General features: G+C 34.6%; 2 protein-coding genes across 3 annotated transcripts; one reads left to right on the top strand and one right to left on the bottom strand.

The window, feature by feature from the left end:
* Positions 1 to 112: 112 nt before the first annotated feature.
* Positions 113 to 3,577, bottom strand: rngo (DNA damage inducible 1 homolog rngo). Of its 2 annotated transcripts, none has more exons than XM_017906145.1 (6): positions 3,127 to 3,577; positions 2,452 to 2,679; positions 2,128 to 2,382; positions 1,473 to 1,778; positions 1,231 to 1,386; positions 113 to 959 (listed from the first exon to the last, which is right to left on the bottom strand). In XM_017906145.1, exons 1-6 carry the CDS (start codon positions 3,386 to 3,388, stop codon positions 754 to 756), a joined length of 1,413 nt encoding a protein of 470 aa, XP_017761634.1. In that variant the 5' UTR covers positions 3,389 to 3,577; the 3' UTR covers positions 113 to 753. The 2 variants fall into 2 exon arrangements, with proteins under 2 accessions (XP_017761634.1, XP_017761635.1); XM_017906146.1 differs by having other exon boundaries at positions 857 to 959; positions 1,227 to 1,386.
* Positions 3,578 to 8,515: 4,938 nt separating this feature from the next.
* On the top strand, positions 8,516 to 10,096 carry Fer1 (48 related 1). Its single transcript, XM_017906174.1, has 3 exons — positions 8,516 to 8,787; positions 9,362 to 9,681; positions 9,957 to 10,096. Exons 1-3 carry the CDS (start codon positions 8,516 to 8,518, stop codon positions 10,094 to 10,096), a joined length of 732 nt encoding a protein of 243 aa, XP_017761663.1.
* The last annotated feature ends 8,217 nt before the right edge of the window (positions 10,097 to 18,313 follow it).

The following is an 18,313-nucleotide window of genomic DNA, read 5'->3' on the forward strand; positions in this document are numbered from 1 at the left end:
AAAAAAAAAAAAAAAAAAATTAATAATGGAAAATTTTTCTAAATTTATCGATCAATTGACATGATCAGTTTACAAAATCCTTTTTCGTAAATTACAAAATTATAGAGGAGGAACTAAATTCTTAAAGGTATCGCAAGCTAATTTCTGGTCGCGAAGCTCGAAATGTTCGTGAAATCGTGCAATATATCTTTTTAGTTAAAACATTATTCTTTTAAGTGTTTATCATTTTTTCTCATCTAATCTAATAAAATAGACGTAGAATGTCTAAAAACGTTGTAGAATTTTCGTAAATCCATAATCTTCACGAAAAACAATAAGCTGTTTCACTAACTTAGAACTTCGTTAGAATCCAATTTATACTGATGTCTAAACTTATATATGTTACGATAATAAGCTCGGTTATCAGATGTTGACTTCAGTAGGTTCGGTGTACCTTATAAATGTCTGTGAACCTAGCAAAAAATAGAGAGAAACATAGCTCTAATAAGTAGCCATTCGTCACTGAAATAAAACATGGCGCTTATATATAGCTGCTCGACGAAATAGAATCTAAAACACGATTTCATGCTAATTGTCGAACAACGAGTATGCTTGCTTGAGCGTCGCTTTGATTGTGTGGTTTCCCGTGCATCAAAATGTACAATTATCAGTGTGAAAAATCACTACCAAAAAACAAGTACAGTACTTCCTTGCCCTTAGCTTTACTGTATAGACAGGGAAACCTTCACAATTTTTTTTCCTCCCCTTGTTGCTTTAATGTCTCAAGGATTTCGTGAACAATGCATCAGTAGCTTGGGTTTTGTCTCCATTAAATTTACGTAATTCTGCGATAACTTGTACTCTGTTGAATCCCAGAGATTCAATTTCTTTTACAGTCTCCTCTGTAAATGGATCGTGGGGGAGAACTGTGGTTTCTGATTTGCTCGATGTTCCGCTTGAACTGTTACTTTCCAGGCCATCTAAAATACATGTAAAAAAAGATATTTTCACTAGTTTCAACAAGCGATAAAGAAAATCACGATCGTACGCTATAAAGTATGTGTCTGAAGTCATTAGTCCAGGCAAATAGAAGGATCTCTTTTAGTTTAATTTCCTGGGGAGAAAAAAATATACAATAAAGCAATAAGGATTTCATAATATAGTGCTCAATTACGAATTAATTTAAATAGTATATAAGGATTTACAAGAAATTCTGGGAATGAAGGATAGCCTGGACTGATACATACTCACCCTGTTGACGACGTTGCTTTTTCGCATCTCTGGAGCCATCCTCTAGTGCCCTTTGAGAACTCTTTTTGTCATCTTTATTATCTTCATCGTCATCTTCCATGTCATAAATACTTGCATCGCTATAACCGCTTAACCTGAGCCATTCAGGCAGCTCCCCTATTGCAAATTAAGTATTTAAACATTTACATCCACATTTGTAACGAATAAAAAAGATATTTAACCAAAGGAATATTTAAATTTACCTTCTGCTAAAAATGGTGTTTCAGCACCAGTGGTGCCAATTTTGAGCACGTTTTTCTTTAAATCTATACAGCACTGATGCCTTTTCAGCATATCAAGACCAAGCATCATATCCATGCTTTGTTCTGCGAGGACAGTAAATGACGTCGTTAAGTGATCGTTTCCAATTTGAATTTGTACCATATGAATACGGCCAATAATGCGTTGGGTTCCAACACCATGGGCTATTCCAGCCCACCTTGTATCGACTAATCGCATCATGTGACATCTCTCGGCACATGCATCGGACATTATAGTTGATTGTGCACCTAATTTTTAATAAAATAATGTTATTATATATTGTGACGATATTTTTCTAATAAAAATAACGAATTCATGGTATTTTAAAGTACAAAAATATAGCTTATGTGAGAGTATGGATTTCAATGTCTAAATTTAAACCACTCCCACCATGGAGAATCATACTGCAAAGAATGACTCAAAATGCAAGAATTTAAAAATAGACCACCAGTGGCCAAACGCAGCCAAACAAAGACACTTAAAAATAATCTTGTCTCCAGACCAATAGCAATTTCAATAGTTTATTGCGCATATTTATGCACATGATCATTTTTGTTTTACTAATTATAAAAGTAAATAAAATTAATGAATATCCACCTGTATCAATAAATGCTTTAACTGGAAATCCATTGACTTTACAATTAATATATAACATAACAACTGATCCAAATGTTTCTGGATTATATTCCATTGCAGCTTTCATGTTTGCTTCAATATTTTTCTGTTTAATATCCTCAGCAATAAACAACTGTGCTTCTGCATCAAATGGATCTGCATTCATCATTTTCAATCTCTGTGCCTCATGTTCTTCTCGCAATTTTATTTGTTTTCTGAGTACAGTGGTAAATCTTTCTATAAATAATAAATTTTGAGTATTATTTCTCTGATTTTTGAAATTTTCAATGTGTATTTTTAACTTACCAAGACTTCCAGAAAGTAAGGCGCTAGCCAGTTTAGGATTATTCTGGCTAAGCAATGCTAGCTGACCTGGATTTGCTAGGAACATATCACGTATTTTCTCTGGGTCATCTTCTTTTCTAGGATTTTTAGGATTTTGTATTCTGGCTATACTGCTACTGGAAGCGGATGACTGTCGACTGTTGGATGCTCCTGGCACTCTGATAGAACTGAAGTCCAACATGGGAATAGCTAAAGTAATGTATCTTGGAATTTAGTACATTCTCTTTTTTATTATGCAAGAGTGCGCTCTTAAATAACTGATGTGACTAAGCGCAGAGCAACAAGCTATTTTCAAATCAAACTCAACAGAAGTACAAAACTTGTGCTAAACTGAGCCGGGCAGGTGTGCGGTTCGACAAAAAGGAACGAAATGAGAAATTCTCACATGAAGACAAAACCTATTATAATAGACACTATCCAAAAGCGAATTCAAGGATGAATATAGTGAAACCAAGGAAAACATGCTCGATCGAGTCTGTTAAGCTCAGTTCGTTGGGATCGTGCGTTATAAATCTGGTAACATCTGATCGAGAGACGTGACAATACAGAAAAAAAAACGTAAATCGAAGCCGAAAAGCTAACCTCACGACCCGCCTCGATTGCCACTTTAAATAATGGTGCTGTATTGAAGCTGACCTCCGTTAAAGGGGTGAAGGTTCAACTCAGCCCCGCTCTGATGCATGTGTTGCAAAATCACCACGTCACCGTCTTGGATCCCGTGATCCTTCAGCGATTCCTTGTCGTTCATTAATGGTAGACCATTGAAAGCAATCACCATCTCGTGGACTGGAACGTTGCTCTCGATCTCACAAAGAGCCTTAAAACTTTCCAACTCCATATCTTCCGTGACATCCAGGACGAAGATGTCGTCGCTGAGCGTGGTTACCGTTACCTTCATCCTATTTATCTTATACTAGTCGTTCCGAGCAGATTCAATGATCAGATGATACTAGGGAAAATACGATAGGCAGCAACGACGGTCACTGGGTAACGAAGAATTTCAAGCGAGAATTTTTGCCGCTCCCCTCGCGCACGGGATGTCCGTACGAAGAGCGGCTACGGGATGTAAACAACAACCCAGCTCAGCGAAAATACAGACTGGCCTCGATGCTTCACCTGAAGGCCACTTAAATTATCTCGAGATATCGAAGAGAACCGTGATCATGAAATTGTCAATATTCGATTCATTTAACGCGGGATATTTAAATTTTTATTTAACTGAATCATTCTGTTTTTTTGCTATATTGTTAGAATATTAATATATTATTTACTATATCATTTTGAGATTTTTTTGGTAACAGATTGAACTATTAACTGTATTTAAATTACACTAAATTACAATAAATTATTACAATTTTTTATATGATATTTTTAAAAATGGTTTGTTTTATTAATATAATTAATAATTAATAAGAGGAAAGCTGAAATTAAATTTTTTAATAACAATGATTCGACCAAAATGAAAATGTGAGAAATCATGATTTTCCTGTTTTAACCTTAGAGGATAATTTAGAATTCTACTATACGTTATCACCAATAGAGGGCAGAATAATGAAATATTTCAACTTTTTGAACGCCAAATAATCAAATAATAAATATGCATGTCTTTAATTTAAATACGTTAACCTCTATTTTATCTCAAATCGAATAAATTTCAAATAAATTTACATTGATAAAAATGGTTCTATAATACAAACTACAAATTCATGATAGAGTAAATGTTAAATTATTTAATTTATAATAACAACTGTAACCATTGATTTTAATATGTATCTGTAATCGGTAACCATTAAAATCGTGCACATACACTATTAAAAATACTTAGATCGTCAGAAAGGTAACTACTTCTTTCAGTTAATGAGGTCTATTAACTTGCAACATCGATAACTTTTCCTTCATATTGATTATATCAATTTTCAACTGAAACTTGCATAACATTAAGTACACATACACATATGTATTAAATTACTTCAGGCCTTTTTTCTTTTATTTAATTTAAGTAATATTACATTTTTTTGCAGTAAAAATTACCCAGATTTATTTTTATCCTAAGTGAGAGATATTTCTTAATTTTCCAAGTACATCGTATTTTGTAACATTTTGCAATAACGGATCGATTTTGTGAATGGAAAAAAGCTTGGGGTAAAGGTGGTGCACTCAAGCATGGATCGTTCAGGGGGTCGTGCCCTCCAGGAGGGCACGGCCACGAGGACACCGCAGGGGATGCCATCCCCTATGAACCGGAAACGGATGCAGAGGTGGATATTAGACAGGTGGCTCATAATTTTGCATTGGACAGGACTGATGGTTAAATTAGCGCATGATTTCGACGGCTCGCTCACAACCGGATGTTTCAAGATAAACATTGCACAAGGTATGCCTACAGTATTGTGTAACATCATTTTTTAGTACGTAATAAAGCCATGTGTAGTTTACAAAATTTTGTACTCCAATAAACAGAATCTGGAAAAATAATAAAAATGTCAGAAAAATATTATAAGTGAACGTATACAGGTAAACATATATATATTTTTTTATTGCAATTGAATTTATAATAAGTATCATCGTATAAAATTTAAGAATGACAGCGAATATATGTTTTGTAAAATCGATTATAGTATGAAATTTTTTAAACAGTGATTCTATTAGATAGTACAACAGTCTCCTGCAGAGCTGCAAATCGATTAAAACCAGAAGATGAATCGAATGCGGAAATAAATCGATTTCACACTCCTGCTGAGTATAAATTAATAGACACTTACAGGGGTTGGCTGTATTTCAAGTGGGTACCAGGATGTTCCCTAGGGGCGTATCGACAACCAGGTGTTGGATATAAGTTCCTGGGTGCAAGGATGTACCATAGAAAATTGGTTAGGCATGGACCGTGGATCTTTTCGAGATATGATGCGCTTTTATAAAATCCAATCTTCTCTTTTCTTTTTAATAGGAAATTTTTCTATAATTTTAGAAGAGGTAAGAATGCATTACAAATTAGAATAAAGCATGTTATGGAAATATAAACAATATGTAACAATAGAACAAAATTATAGGGAAACTTACTAATTAATTATAATAATATTAAATATAATATTCTTTCTAATAGTTTAAAAGATAAATACTCGTCAGCATAAAAGTTTTTTTTTTTGTAATATTTAATATTACATTTGAATCGAGTGCACACGTGCCTAGGGGATTTGTTATTTAAATCTGATCCCCTTCGGTTGTGTCTTTTGATCTCCAGTATCAAAATCGTCATACAATAGACCTGCCTCGATTCCGTATTTTTCTTTCAGATTAGATTTAGAGAGTCTGCGGTTTGCAATTTGTAGATTCGATTTTTGATGAAGATAATTCTCTAAACCTGCGTTTTGCATCATGGCATATTTAATGCAGATCTATTTTACTATTTGTTGAATTCATTATTATAAATTCATATACATGTCTTTTTTTATCTGTTCCCCAAATTAGACCAGAAAATTGTATTCGTGGGAAAGGGAACCTCTGTTTCCTTGATTTTCTTTGAAACAACAGATGGAGCGAATAATTCATCCTGATACAACGAACCCTCTTAATTCGTACCGTGTTAATTGTTGAAACTCGGCGGACGTTTTTAGTAGAAATTTTTTGGGAACTTGATAGTGATTGATATTTTATGTTTGGTCGGCGTTTCAAAAGGATCCCCTGGCATCTTTATCTCTGCTAAAATTAACAATATTTTTCTCCATTTTCCTACATCCAGTCTTTACAAATTTCTTTTTTGTTTAAGAACGATTGTAAAGTTGTCTGGAATATTATAATAAATATTGCACAATTTCGCAAAATATTTTTTTGCAGTTCCATTTTCTTCGACAATGCTGCATTGAAAGGGAAACAGTGTTTAAGGTCGATAAGTTTTACGCCTGTGCATGAAAAGAGCATTCAAGAGAATCAATGGTGTAACAAAGAGAGAAATTAAGGGCACGTGTTGTGCACGTGTACCAGAAACACCGTGCATGAATTTATTTGAGGGTTAACCACTTCTGCGACATTTGGCCTAACCGTGGTAACGTGTAATTATGCGCTCCGTAACAGGTCCGATATGATTTTTGCTGTATTATTACCGTACCGCAAAACAACATTATTTGATAGCAATATGTTCCTTTGAAATTTCGTGTCACGTAAAAATAAATTTTTCAAGCTCGATATTCTTCAACGGAAGAATGTACTTTTTAATTTTCTGTAAGCCATGTCTTTAAAGTTGTCTTAAGTTTAATACTTGGCATTGATCTAATTTAGATCAGATCAATAAGATCTAATTTATTCTATTTTTTAAGAATCTCTCCCTTTGCTTTTCACTGCACTAATAATTCTTTACACAATTTTCTTTCGTATATCTTCTTCCTAAAAATCTTTTCTGCAATTCTCTTATTCTTAACAGTTATTTATCAAATTTTTGTTGAATTTTATTTTCTCTAAATTTTCTTTGAATTAAGCAATTTTCCCTAACGATCTAGAAGTTTGTCCACTTTTCAAAACTATCTTTCCTCCTCAATTTTCCAATTTTCATTGTATTCCTTTTTCTAATTTATATTTGTGTAGCTTTTCCCAACAATCTTTCCCTTTAACTATTTTTCTGAATGAGAAGTTCCTCTTCTTTCTCGGGAAATTTTTTTTAATCTTTGTATTGGTCTTCTCCCTCTTCTGCTTCAGCGAATCCCTCTCAAACCTTCCCTATTTAAGTAACGTATATCCAAAACATCTATATTGGGGTACAAATTCGATTCGCAAATCCATTCAATTCACATTATCGCCCGACGACTTTTCCGCCAAGTTATCCTCCACCGAGAACCTCCCTGTTCCTTATCAGATCGATGAAGAGGCGGAACCAGCAGCTAGGCAACCAGGAGTAGGCAGGCTCCACCACCAACTGGTTCGACGAATGGGAATGCAGTTGAACCTTCAACTCCAGGAATGGTTCCTACCTTCCACCCGATTTTCCTTTTCAGTTTTGCCAGATCACTTGAACCAGTACTCATCAGTGATCCAGAGTGTTACTTCCTAATAGTTTAACATTTCCTCGGTACCTCTTCTTTCGCTTAATACTCAAAGACTCGTACTGATAATACCATGTTCGTGATTGTTTTCCTCACAAAAATCAACCATAAAATTTTAAGTACTTATTGTAAAATTGGTTCAGTGTGAATGATGAGTGTCAAACGTTTAAGCAGATGCCAGAAGAACGTTAATCATAAATTGAAGTAAAGGAAGCATTATCCAGGAAGAAAGTTGAGGATGAAGAAGACAATTGTTCGTTTCCCTAGATTTAATGTGATTCTACGAGTGTCCAGTGAAGAAATTTTGGCTTAGATTGCAGTATGACTAGCAGGGGAAGATTAAGTACACTCTGATAAGTGTCTAGACAAACTTGGACACGTGTCCTGGTCTTCTGTTGGCACGTGTCGCTGTTTAGAAGTATTTTCTAGCACGCGGTAGGGCCACGTGTCGTGTCGATTGTATCAGTGAATCTTAGGGACGTGATCGAGGGTGTTTGAACAGGAATTTCCAGGAAATTCCAACAAAATCTACCTGCTGATCCTAGCATAATAGGATAGATTTAATATTCCGTGTTGAATTTAAATAAATTGATCCCTTGGTGTTCAAGGAAGACATAAAACTTTTTTTTAGAGAAGGCTTGGAAATTATATAAATATATTTCCAATGACTTCAAAAAAGAAAATGTCACATTTCTCCATTCACGATATAAATATTCGAATTGGATGTTTGTTTAGTAGAAATCACTGGAGAATTCTTCTAAGTTCCTCTTCTTAAAGAGTATTGGAAACTGAAGTTTTTTAAACTGTTCATCTTCTGCAGCTGAAACAGAAATTCAATTAATAACTCATATATAGAGAGAATGTGAGAAAATATCTTAATTAGTATACTTCAATTAGCCAACGATACTAGTCACTATACCAAAGAATTTATTTATAAGATACGTGAAACGAGGAGGTTTAAGTAACACAGAAAGTTAAAGAATTTCTTCAAGATGTATTCCATGGACAATCTTGAATTAGACATGATGAACCGTCAGTACATGTATGAGGCACACAGTTTTCTTGGGAATCCGGCGATCCCAGCTTTACCGCCGCATTGTGGAGCACCTACCACAGCTACGCTACCTTCAATCCCATCGCAGTTAGCTGCACATCCTGCTGGAAGTACCGGAAGTACCAGCGGTAGTGAAATTTATTTGTACGATGAAAACAGCAGCGATAATGAGAGTGCATACAGCAGTGATCAGGAAAATCACACCAGAGAGTCAGTATTCCCTTCAGAATTTTCTTGTTCGTTGGGTATTATCCAATTAGACATCTGGAAATAGAAATTATGTATTTTCTTGGGTTTCAAAGTATTCGGTAGTAATAAAAGATAACTTGATGAAAGGATAGTGTGAATTCTTAACAATTTAAACTAAATAGAACTCTTACCTACTAAATTTTTATTTGTACATTGGGATATTCCGAAACTAGTTTTATCAGACAGAGGATGGCAGGAGATAATGGGAGGAATATTTTTGTCCAATAAATAGGTGACTGATATTGCTTTATACTTTATTAACGAATTTCTGAAGATGCAACATCTGAATGTCCGATATAGCCAATCTTGATGGGTTGTTCACCAGCAGGTACTCGAGATCTGCAATGTCAAAGCTTCGTTATAAAGAAGTAAAATAAGATTAGATATACATTTAATAAAAAATATTCCATATATTATCCCTTGCTATCGTCTATCCATTGTTTCGATTTAATTTTTCAAAAATATTAAGAATATTTAAGAAATAAACATCTAGAGGTCATTATTCTATTAAAAAGAGTACAATAATGATTTCTAGACGAAGTCAAAGCAACAGAAGAAACGGGACATCAGGAAAAAGTCCAAGGCAAGCGGTGCAACAAAGACAAGCCGCCAATATGAGGGAGAGGAGGCGTATGCAAAACATAAATGACGCCTTTGAGGGCCTCAGGGCTCACATACCTACTCTCCCTTACGAAAAGAGACTCTCTAAAGTAGATACGCTAAAATTGGCAATTGGTTATATAAAGTTCCTAAATGAACTAGTCAGAGCTGATAAGGGTAACGATCCTTTAACGGGAAATGGCGGTCTCTCAAGATGTTCCGGTCGAGACGACTCTAAGAAGGTCATAGTTCGTGGTGAGGCCAATACCGATCGCACTCACATATCTTTTCCGCATTACATAATATTCTTTTTTCTTTTCTAAAAATGTACTCACAGTACTCACTGACATGTAAAGTAACAAATTTGTCAGTTAAAAAATTTGTTTCACAATTACTTGATAAGATTTCTATTGATTAATTATTTAGAAAGTGTATTTTAGAGCTTTAGATTATTAGAGACAATAGGAATAATCATTTAAACGAATTTAATTTGCTTTTTATACTAATTGTCCTCAACGATAAAATTTCAGGTAGCGAGGGGAATCCCTTCATTTTTCATTCCCTCTCCTGGTCCAGGAAATCGGACATCTCCCCGAATGGGACGATGTACGCGAAAGTATGGACCCCGGAGGATCCAAGAACATCAAAAAACTGCTCGACATTCGAATAAAGTGCTCAGGTTTTAATTATTAAGTCGCATCGAGCCTCATGTTATTTAGTATTTAAGGACAAATCTTTCTAGTCATTCGTTTACTTTTCCTAATTGTAAATGTTACCAGGAGAACAAAATTTATTAACCAGAAAAATTAAACTAAATAATAAGTTTATGTCTCTAGTCAATATTAATGTGGTGAACAGTATTATTAAATTATTATCGTTATTGATGTTTAATTGCCCTATTAACAGACAGTATTATTCTCTAAATTAACGTCAAATAAATGCCGAGTTAGAACGAAATGAGTAATTTCTATAAAATAACAAAGTGAAGTTATAATATGAAGAACATGTATTTATACTTTTAATTTCGTTTTAAAAATGCTAAGAAAGCAGTGATTTTACGCTTACAAATGGAAAATGGACGAAATTCTAAGATTCTGTCGAGAATTTTTCTTTTCCCTAAGCAATAAACTGATTTTTAATTTTTCTGGCAGAATTCATGTTACAATTGTATATATACATAGAATGCGTAAAAGAATGTAAGTAGATATCGTTTGTACGTGAAATATGAACATGAAAAAGAACGACTGTCGACGTGGTTGCCATTCAAGCCAAATAAAGTAGGTTCTTGAAGTTTCAAATTGGTTCTTCAATCATCACCCTGATAACTTTAATTTTTATTTTTCCATTTTTCTATTCCATCTTTTTATCATTTCTTATTATCGTAACAGTAGTACTTTTAAATGGAATACTTTAAGTAATACGTAAGTTTAATGGTTTGTGTACTTCCTAATAGCTGTTGCTCTTCTAAAAATCAATGTTCTTCTATACTGGCTAATTAAAGTCTAATTCGAAACTTCCATTATTTGTTTCATGAAAAGCTAAGTTTAGACCAATTATCCTCCAACTTTCTATATTCTTTGAATTAAAATTGGAAAATTTCTGATATTTATTTTCAATTCATATCTTCTTATATTTTAAATTTGCAAATTGATTTTCCATGTCTCTCGTGCCCTTTTACTTTCTCTTCTCTATGCTGATCAATTTTGAGAATTTATTTTAATAAAACTTTTTTAAGTTTCAATATCGAGTACAGCTATAGAAAATGAATACTTCTTGAGCTTCTAAGAGTTCAGACGAAACTGCAAATTCAATGTACTTCATAACGAAATGGCGGAGGGCTCCAAAAAAGGAGAGGGTAGGAACTGCGCCAAATTCTGGTGTATAGTTTGTTAGAAAGGGGAGCAAACTAGACATGGATGAGACAGAGAAGGAGAATCGTGGGCGGTACGTCGATATTGCGATGTCGCGACGTCCTGCGACTCGGGAATAATGGCGTCGACGGCTGCGGATCTTCCCACGAATCCTCCTTTCCTTCTTCGTTATTTTGCAACCTTACAGTTTTCTGCCTTATAGCTCGAAGATCCATTGGTCACGCCGTTACGTTAATGAACAAAGCTTTTATCTGGTACTTGATTACAATATAATTAGCATAACTATAGTACAGTTAAGCTAATATAAGTTTAATCATCTTGAGAAGTTCTTGATTGGTTTCATTCTGTTTGTATAGCTAAAAGTGTAACTAAGTATACCGTATACGTCACAAAATAACGTTTGATATCTTATTTTAAAAGCAAGAGAAAAATATTCCACGATGAAACTGCCCTTCACAAAATTTGTTATTCATTATTTACTGACTTTCCTTTTCTATCTTTATTATCTTTTCTCTTGTTTCAGTTATTCCTTCTGTCTTCTTTATGCTGAAGTATATTTCTCATTTTTTTGAAACTGGAAGAAATAATTATTTTTAATCTAACTTTCATTGGTCAATATTAAATGAGAAAGACTTTTTATTACAAAGTTGAATATATGAAAGTGATAAACGTAACTAAAATAAATATTTAAAAAAGAAAAGAAACAAACTGTTCTATCCAGAAGAAAGACTAGTCTACTCGGTGAACTTCTAGGTTCGTGGACCCGCAGCACAACGTGGACTACTATCAGCTGTGAAAACAGCATTGTTTATAGACACCGTGGCACAATGAGGTGTAATTGAATCCATATTCTACCCCGTTGTATCAGGCGCCCCTCAATAGAGAGCTAGCGGAACGCCCCTGGTGCCCCGGGGGTGGTTGTACTTAACGGTTCGGAAATCGAGGGTAGTCGTCGATTTGTGGACAATTAGGGACGATATAAGTGTCCACTGGGACGGATCGAAACGGTTTCCATCTTTTCTAAAAGTGTTTCTTCTTCTTTTCTTCATTGCTGACAATTTAAACAGATTTGACATATCTTAGAATATCTGATTCGAGGATAATTATAAAAATAGTTTGCTATATATATAACTATAAAAAAATATATATCAAGTATCCTAGCATAACTAATCAAAAAATATAGTTAATATAGTTCATAATGTTTAATAAGGTATGCTCGGATATATTGAGATATTTTAATAGTATAATTAGATTAATGTATTTAAATTATTTAAAATAGTTGAATAATATTAACAGCTGAAGATACATAGTAAGTATCTTAATGTACATTGAAATAATTTATTAATACCTTATACTAATTAGTAGATACTAACGAATTTCTAGATATGACGAAAAAGAATTGAAGAGTAAATAAGATTAGCAGTTCATAATAAAGGTCTACTATTCACCAGGTGATCAAAACTGGTTCAGACTTATCTGCAGTTGACGCAGGTGTGTCCATACACCTGCCGTTATCACGCACCACTTTATGGTGCATCAATTTTTTAGCATTCATATCTTAGAATATCGAGTGTCACAGTGATATTTCTATCAATATTTAACACTTGCTTTCTAATCTTTTCTAATATTTGATTTCAACAATATCACGTTAAAATTAAGCTTCTCGATACAATTAAAAGGAAAAAAGCACCAATACCTAAATAACTATACGGTTCATCAAAAATTCATGTTCATTGTTCATAGATATTGTACGAGGCTTCAATCACTTTTCAGTTCTTCATAGAGAGATCCAGTGGTTAAGGGGAGGCGTGAAAGTTCAATACCTCGGGTTGAACCTAATCGGCTCGAACGCCACGGTACCGTGATCCCGTGAAAATTAGCAAACCATAGAATGGCGGCTGCAGCCCCTTCCGCGAATCACAGACGCATTAAGAGCACCCTCTTGTCACAAGGGTTGCACTTGTGTTTATCCTCGCAGCTGGAGTGACACACAAATAAAGTATTAATTCAGAATTCATGTTGTAACATCGTCGCATCACTCTGAGTATCGCATTCATGCCAATGTACTATCTGTACGATTCATCTTGCTCAGAAAGTATTCGAATGCAAAAATTTGTAACAATATTCCTACTTCCCTGTTAGAAGAAATTAAATTCCTTAGGAATCTATCGCTTCCTCTTTTAACTAAGCTCCAAGTTTCATCCAAGAGAAATCCACTTGCACGTTGATAAGGGATAAACCGAGGAGAAATGTATCAAATTCGTGGATAGTGGTTTGAATGTGGAAACCTGAGAACAGAATTAACAATGTTACGTGCACAGACAGGAGTCTGGGGTTCCATTACATACATCGAGGGGTGTTTTGGGCAAAAGAGAGCATCCATCCACCCTTCGACGCCCCCCATAAGCTCTAACCCCACAGGGTGAAAATTGGGGCACGCAAATACCTGGGCAGCTGCACTGGAGTGTTTTCTGAAGTTCCAGCGAAATCATCGTCCCCTGAACACCCCGACGGATCACTTTTATGCTTGTAGCTTCCCCCTTATAATATGTTCCATGCGATCGTCGGGGTAGACAATGTAACACTTGATTCGATTGTGAATATCGTTACTGGACGATTAGAAATATCGAGAATAATACTCTGGCCAGGTTTCTACGAATTTCTTGAACTCCACGCTTTATATTCTTCGTTATATGATCAACAATGGTGATCACGAGTAAAGAAATTATTTCGAGTTGTTCAATTAAATTTTGAAAAATTGCGAAAATTAGATTATTTCGACTGAGTCTGAATCGAGTTTAGTAGAAGAGAAATTTACGTTTATAACGGTAAATAAATAAATAACAGGGGGTTAGCAAGTAGCACCCTTAGAAGCGTACATATAGATAACGATCTAAAATCCAAGGTGAAATCCAGCGTGAGAATTTGAGCTCTATAAAATCCTATTACTTTATATCGAGCATTATCCAGCCATGATGCGAGATCGAATCTTTCTCTCCCCTGAAGATGATCTAAAAATAATAATAAGAGAAACACGTGTTAACCTTCACTATACCATAACGTATCCTAATATTTTCTTTTTATCGTATCTTTAATTGATTGACAATTTATAGAAAAGCCCGAGTATTAAATGTTAAAAAAGATGTTCATTAAAAATTGTATTAAAAGGAACAATTGGATCTTCCTGATAAGAGAGTCTTTCAGCTTTTATCCATGGAACATAGTGTATTCGCACATTCTCGTGTAATATTGATTCGCCGGAGACGAGGTCGCAGGTGAGACTTCCCACGGCCAGCACTGAGGCAAACGTCAGGGATTTGTCTAAAGACAGTTATGTTTCCATAAGTCAGGAAATGTGCTATTCTTCTTCGTTTCCAAAGAATATAATAAATCCTCTAACACACATGCAAATTTTGGTGGACAATAACAGTAACGAAGTTATCAAAATCACTCCAAATCAACTTAATACTCAAAGTTATAACAGGTAGATCTACAAACAAATTTTCGAATTATCAAACAAATAAAATATAACTTTTATTAGTTAAAATATAATAATATGTGTACATTTTACAAATAAAGAAAGAAAAACATCTCACTTAAACAGAGGAACAGAAGGATCCGGGAACAGGAAATGTGCTGCTCGAAACAAACGATGCTGTCATCGTTTACTCTTCTTTTATTACATGATTCCGTATGCACAGTTACATTACAAAATCGTATCGCACAGTGATTTACATCCCTGGATTCGGAACCGATCCACGCGACTCCGGGACGACGTTTCTGTGGGCATCATGCACGAATAATAAATACACTTCAATGAACTTTCGGTTTGGGTTTCTTGATCAGTCAACGAAGAATAGAGAAGAGATTCAAGTGCACGATTACTCAGCAATGATGCCAAAAGCGTCGTCTTTATTCAGGGTAACCTTTTCTGTGAGTTCTCGTCCATCCCTCGCGCCTGAAGAAGATCTTCGTTTCTTTCAATTCGATAGTGTAAATCTTAGTTGATGTAAATATAAAAGTGAAACCTTCTAGGCATCCAATTCGGGGTAAAGATCCTAATCTAGTGGACGCTGCTCCTCCTGAATTTAAATCAGCAGTTTCTAGGTATTCTTGATGATATCGATAATTCTACAATGTTACTCATAAGCTCCAACACACAAGTCATTCTTACATTCTTTGTAGGTGTATTAAAAATTTATTAAATAAAATTGATAGATTGGAACATTTCTACCTACATGTTGCTTTCAAGGTACCTATGAGCACCTGTGGTTACCTATAATCTTGAGCAAGAATTTCCATAACGATATGAGAATGTGCTTAGAACATAGCTCCTAGATCTGGAATCAGAAAAAAGTTAGCGGATGAAATTTAAATAAGGTGAAAATTAAAAATAAAATTCCAGAACTCGGTACGTGTAAATTAAAACAGCCATATCACCGACTAGATTAAATTCAGGATGTCTTCGAGAGATGGACGAGGCCGCTGGTGAATCGTTATGTTAAACACGTTAAAAAACAATCAGCCTTTTCTCACGTTAGAAAATTCATTTTTCTCTTTGTGTGAAAACACATATGGCATTTCGCTCGGTATGCTTTTAATCCTTTCCCTTGCTTCCTTACACGGAGTACAATATAGACGTACATAATGGAGGACAATTTAAAGGTAAATCGTCACGAGGCAGCTCCGGATTTTTTAGCTACTCGTTTCTCACTTGAAAATATACAAAATACCACCGGAGAGGTCGCGGCAACCTTTGAAGTGCCCCCGTGATACCATCCTTCCAATTATTTTACATGTATAGATAGCACTTTCTACAAATTGTAGGCTGTCCCAAGAACGGCCATGTTTGACCTTTAACCTTTTTTTTTTCGTTTACAATATCTAGCGTAATACGTTTCTTATTTAAATGACACGTTTCTTGAGAAAACCAACAAGTGCATCGAGACAAGTACGTGTTTGCTTCTCTGACATTTTCCAGCTACAGTTTCTTCTCTCTTTCACTTGAAGTAGAATTATTTTACAGTGAGTTGCTTGTTTCTGTTCGTTTGTCCAGAGACGCGTGAGGGATACCAGCTAACTCTCGTAGAAAAATGAAAACACGCTTCACAAACGGCGCCAAGTTTGATTCACTTACACACTTGTATTTTTTTTCTTTTTTTATTTTTTCCTTTTAACTGTCCAACAGTGACTCTTAGCGAAGAGATCTTGAGTATCAAAATGCTACGGTACGATTTGTGCCAATATTTCGACCAATCAAAGCATTGTTGCCGCCTGGACGTTGAGGTTTTATAATTTACAATTGCCTGAATAACAAAACCCAGAAAGGTTTCGAAAATTAAAATATTTCCATCTTATTCGTGGAAGTACATGGTCTCCTTCTTAGTGCACTCGAGCAGTCTGCAATTTATCATTTGAATAAATAAATTTTGCCCATTGTTTCGCTGTGTTTGGAACAATTAGCTTGTTCGATAGTTATCATGGGTGTACTAAGTTCTTAATATAAACGAACCTAATGATACATCTATTCTACACGCATGATCATTGTGTACATAAGTATGTAAGTTTGTACCAAACATTTAAGTTACAATTAAACTACAAGCGAATAGAAAATCCTAATGGACGGAGTCACATTGGGTTTATACAAAATTTATCAAAGAAAAGATTCTGCATCTTAAAAGTTGGTACAATTTTATTCGAACACTTATTTTTGTAGTTTTGAGCATGAAAACATTTCTGCTTTTATCCTCTTATCCATTCTGTATAAATCCAATGTAGTCCAGAATAGAGAAGACTTTGGTCAAATTAAGGTCAAATATTCAAGCGACAAAATCTCCGATAGTCAATCCATAGTGGATTAGGAACACAATAATTTATTTGTACACGAATAACTGAAAGTGAACACAAAATAAACGAGAGCATGGAAATGTCGAAATTAGGAAGCAATGTTAAGTTAAATTTCCTTTTTTCATTTTCAATTTAGAAAAAAAAAAGAAAAAAAAGAAGAAAAAGAAAGAAGGTTACACCGAGGCGATAACAGTCTCAAAATCTTGAGCAACCATTTCATAAACATAAGTTGTTCAAGAGTTTTAAGAGAGTTCAATGATTCGATTGCAAAAATTTGGCACGGTCTGCTGTGTGTAAAAATATTATTGTTAACTGCTCTCTGTTTTAACACTTCACCTATACACGATTTTTTCTTATCTCGCTTCTCTTTCTCTCTCACTCTCACTCTCACTCTCACTCTATTCCTCTCGTCCTCCTATTGTACCGTATATTATCTTAAAACGTACAGCGATACTACACTGAGATAATAAACGCATAAAATACTCCTCATCGGTATAAACGCACTGTTGTCTTCGACGATCACTTGACTTTTTAGAAACCCTTTCGAATTTTCGACAAAGTCGTCAATTATGAATACTTCATTTTCCAATTATAGCACCGAATACCACACCGATATCGTACATCTTTGAAATTCAAATAATTTTTATATACAAAAAAAATTTTAGTATGAAAATTTTTAAAAAAGTACGGTTCTCAGTATAACTACATCACTTAGTATCGTTATTTAATGTCTTAATTCATAGTTTCGCTACATCGCTTTCGTCAATTATGTTTTATAGATGTAATGTATAACTAGAGTGTGAAAATTTAAATATATATAGCACGTCATATAAGTCCGCCTCATTGTATTATTTAGAGATTGCTATAATTTTTACGTGTTATACGAATCCGTGTTATATGAAGAACTGTACTATGAAATAATGAAACATACAGCCATTCCTTTGGATCCCAAGATGTATAATAACTGAAATAGTGTTTCGTGCTCAGTACAATCGACGTACACGAAGAAAATTCGATAGAATTTTAATAAATCGATTTTCCCTGAGTGGTGGCGTGCAATCTTGAACGCTTGGTGTCCTCGTGATCTATCACTGAGTCGTTTATCATCGCATTTATCGTACAAAGTAAATCTAAAGATTCCTCTCGGTTCCTTTAAAAACTTTCGCAAT

The sequence above is a fragment of the Eufriesea mexicana genome, unplaced genomic scaffold (assembly GCF_001483705.2).
Source record: "Eufriesea mexicana isolate 0111107269 unplaced genomic scaffold, ASM148370v2 scaffold5020, whole genome shotgun sequence".
In the NCBI taxonomy this organism is placed as follows: domain Eukaryota; kingdom Metazoa; phylum Arthropoda; class Insecta; order Hymenoptera; family Apidae; genus Eufriesea; species Eufriesea mexicana.

Coding starts and splice junctions, on each gene's coding strand:
- rngo (XM_017906145.1), bottom strand. CDS start 3,388: ATGAAGGTAACGGTAACCACGCTCAGCGACGACATCTTCGTCCTGGAT. Junction 2,383..2,451: donor CTTACTTTCTGGAAGTCTTG/GTAAGTTAAAAA, acceptor TATTATTTATAG/AAAGATTTACCACTGTACTC. Junction 1,779..2,127: donor TAAAGCATTTATTGATACAG/GTGGATATTCAT, acceptor ATTAAAAATTAG/GTGCACAATCAACTATAATG.
- Fer1 (XM_017906174.1), top strand. CDS start 8,516: ATGTATTCCATGGACAATCTTGAATTAGACATGATGAACCGTCAGTAC. Junction 8,788..9,361: donor CAGGAAAATCACACCAGAGA/GTCAGTATTCCC, acceptor AATGATTTCTAG/ACGAAGTCAAAGCAACAGAA. Junction 9,682..9,956: donor TAAGAAGGTCATAGTTCGTG/GTGAGGCCAATA, acceptor ATAAAATTTCAG/GTAGCGAGGGGAATCCCTTC.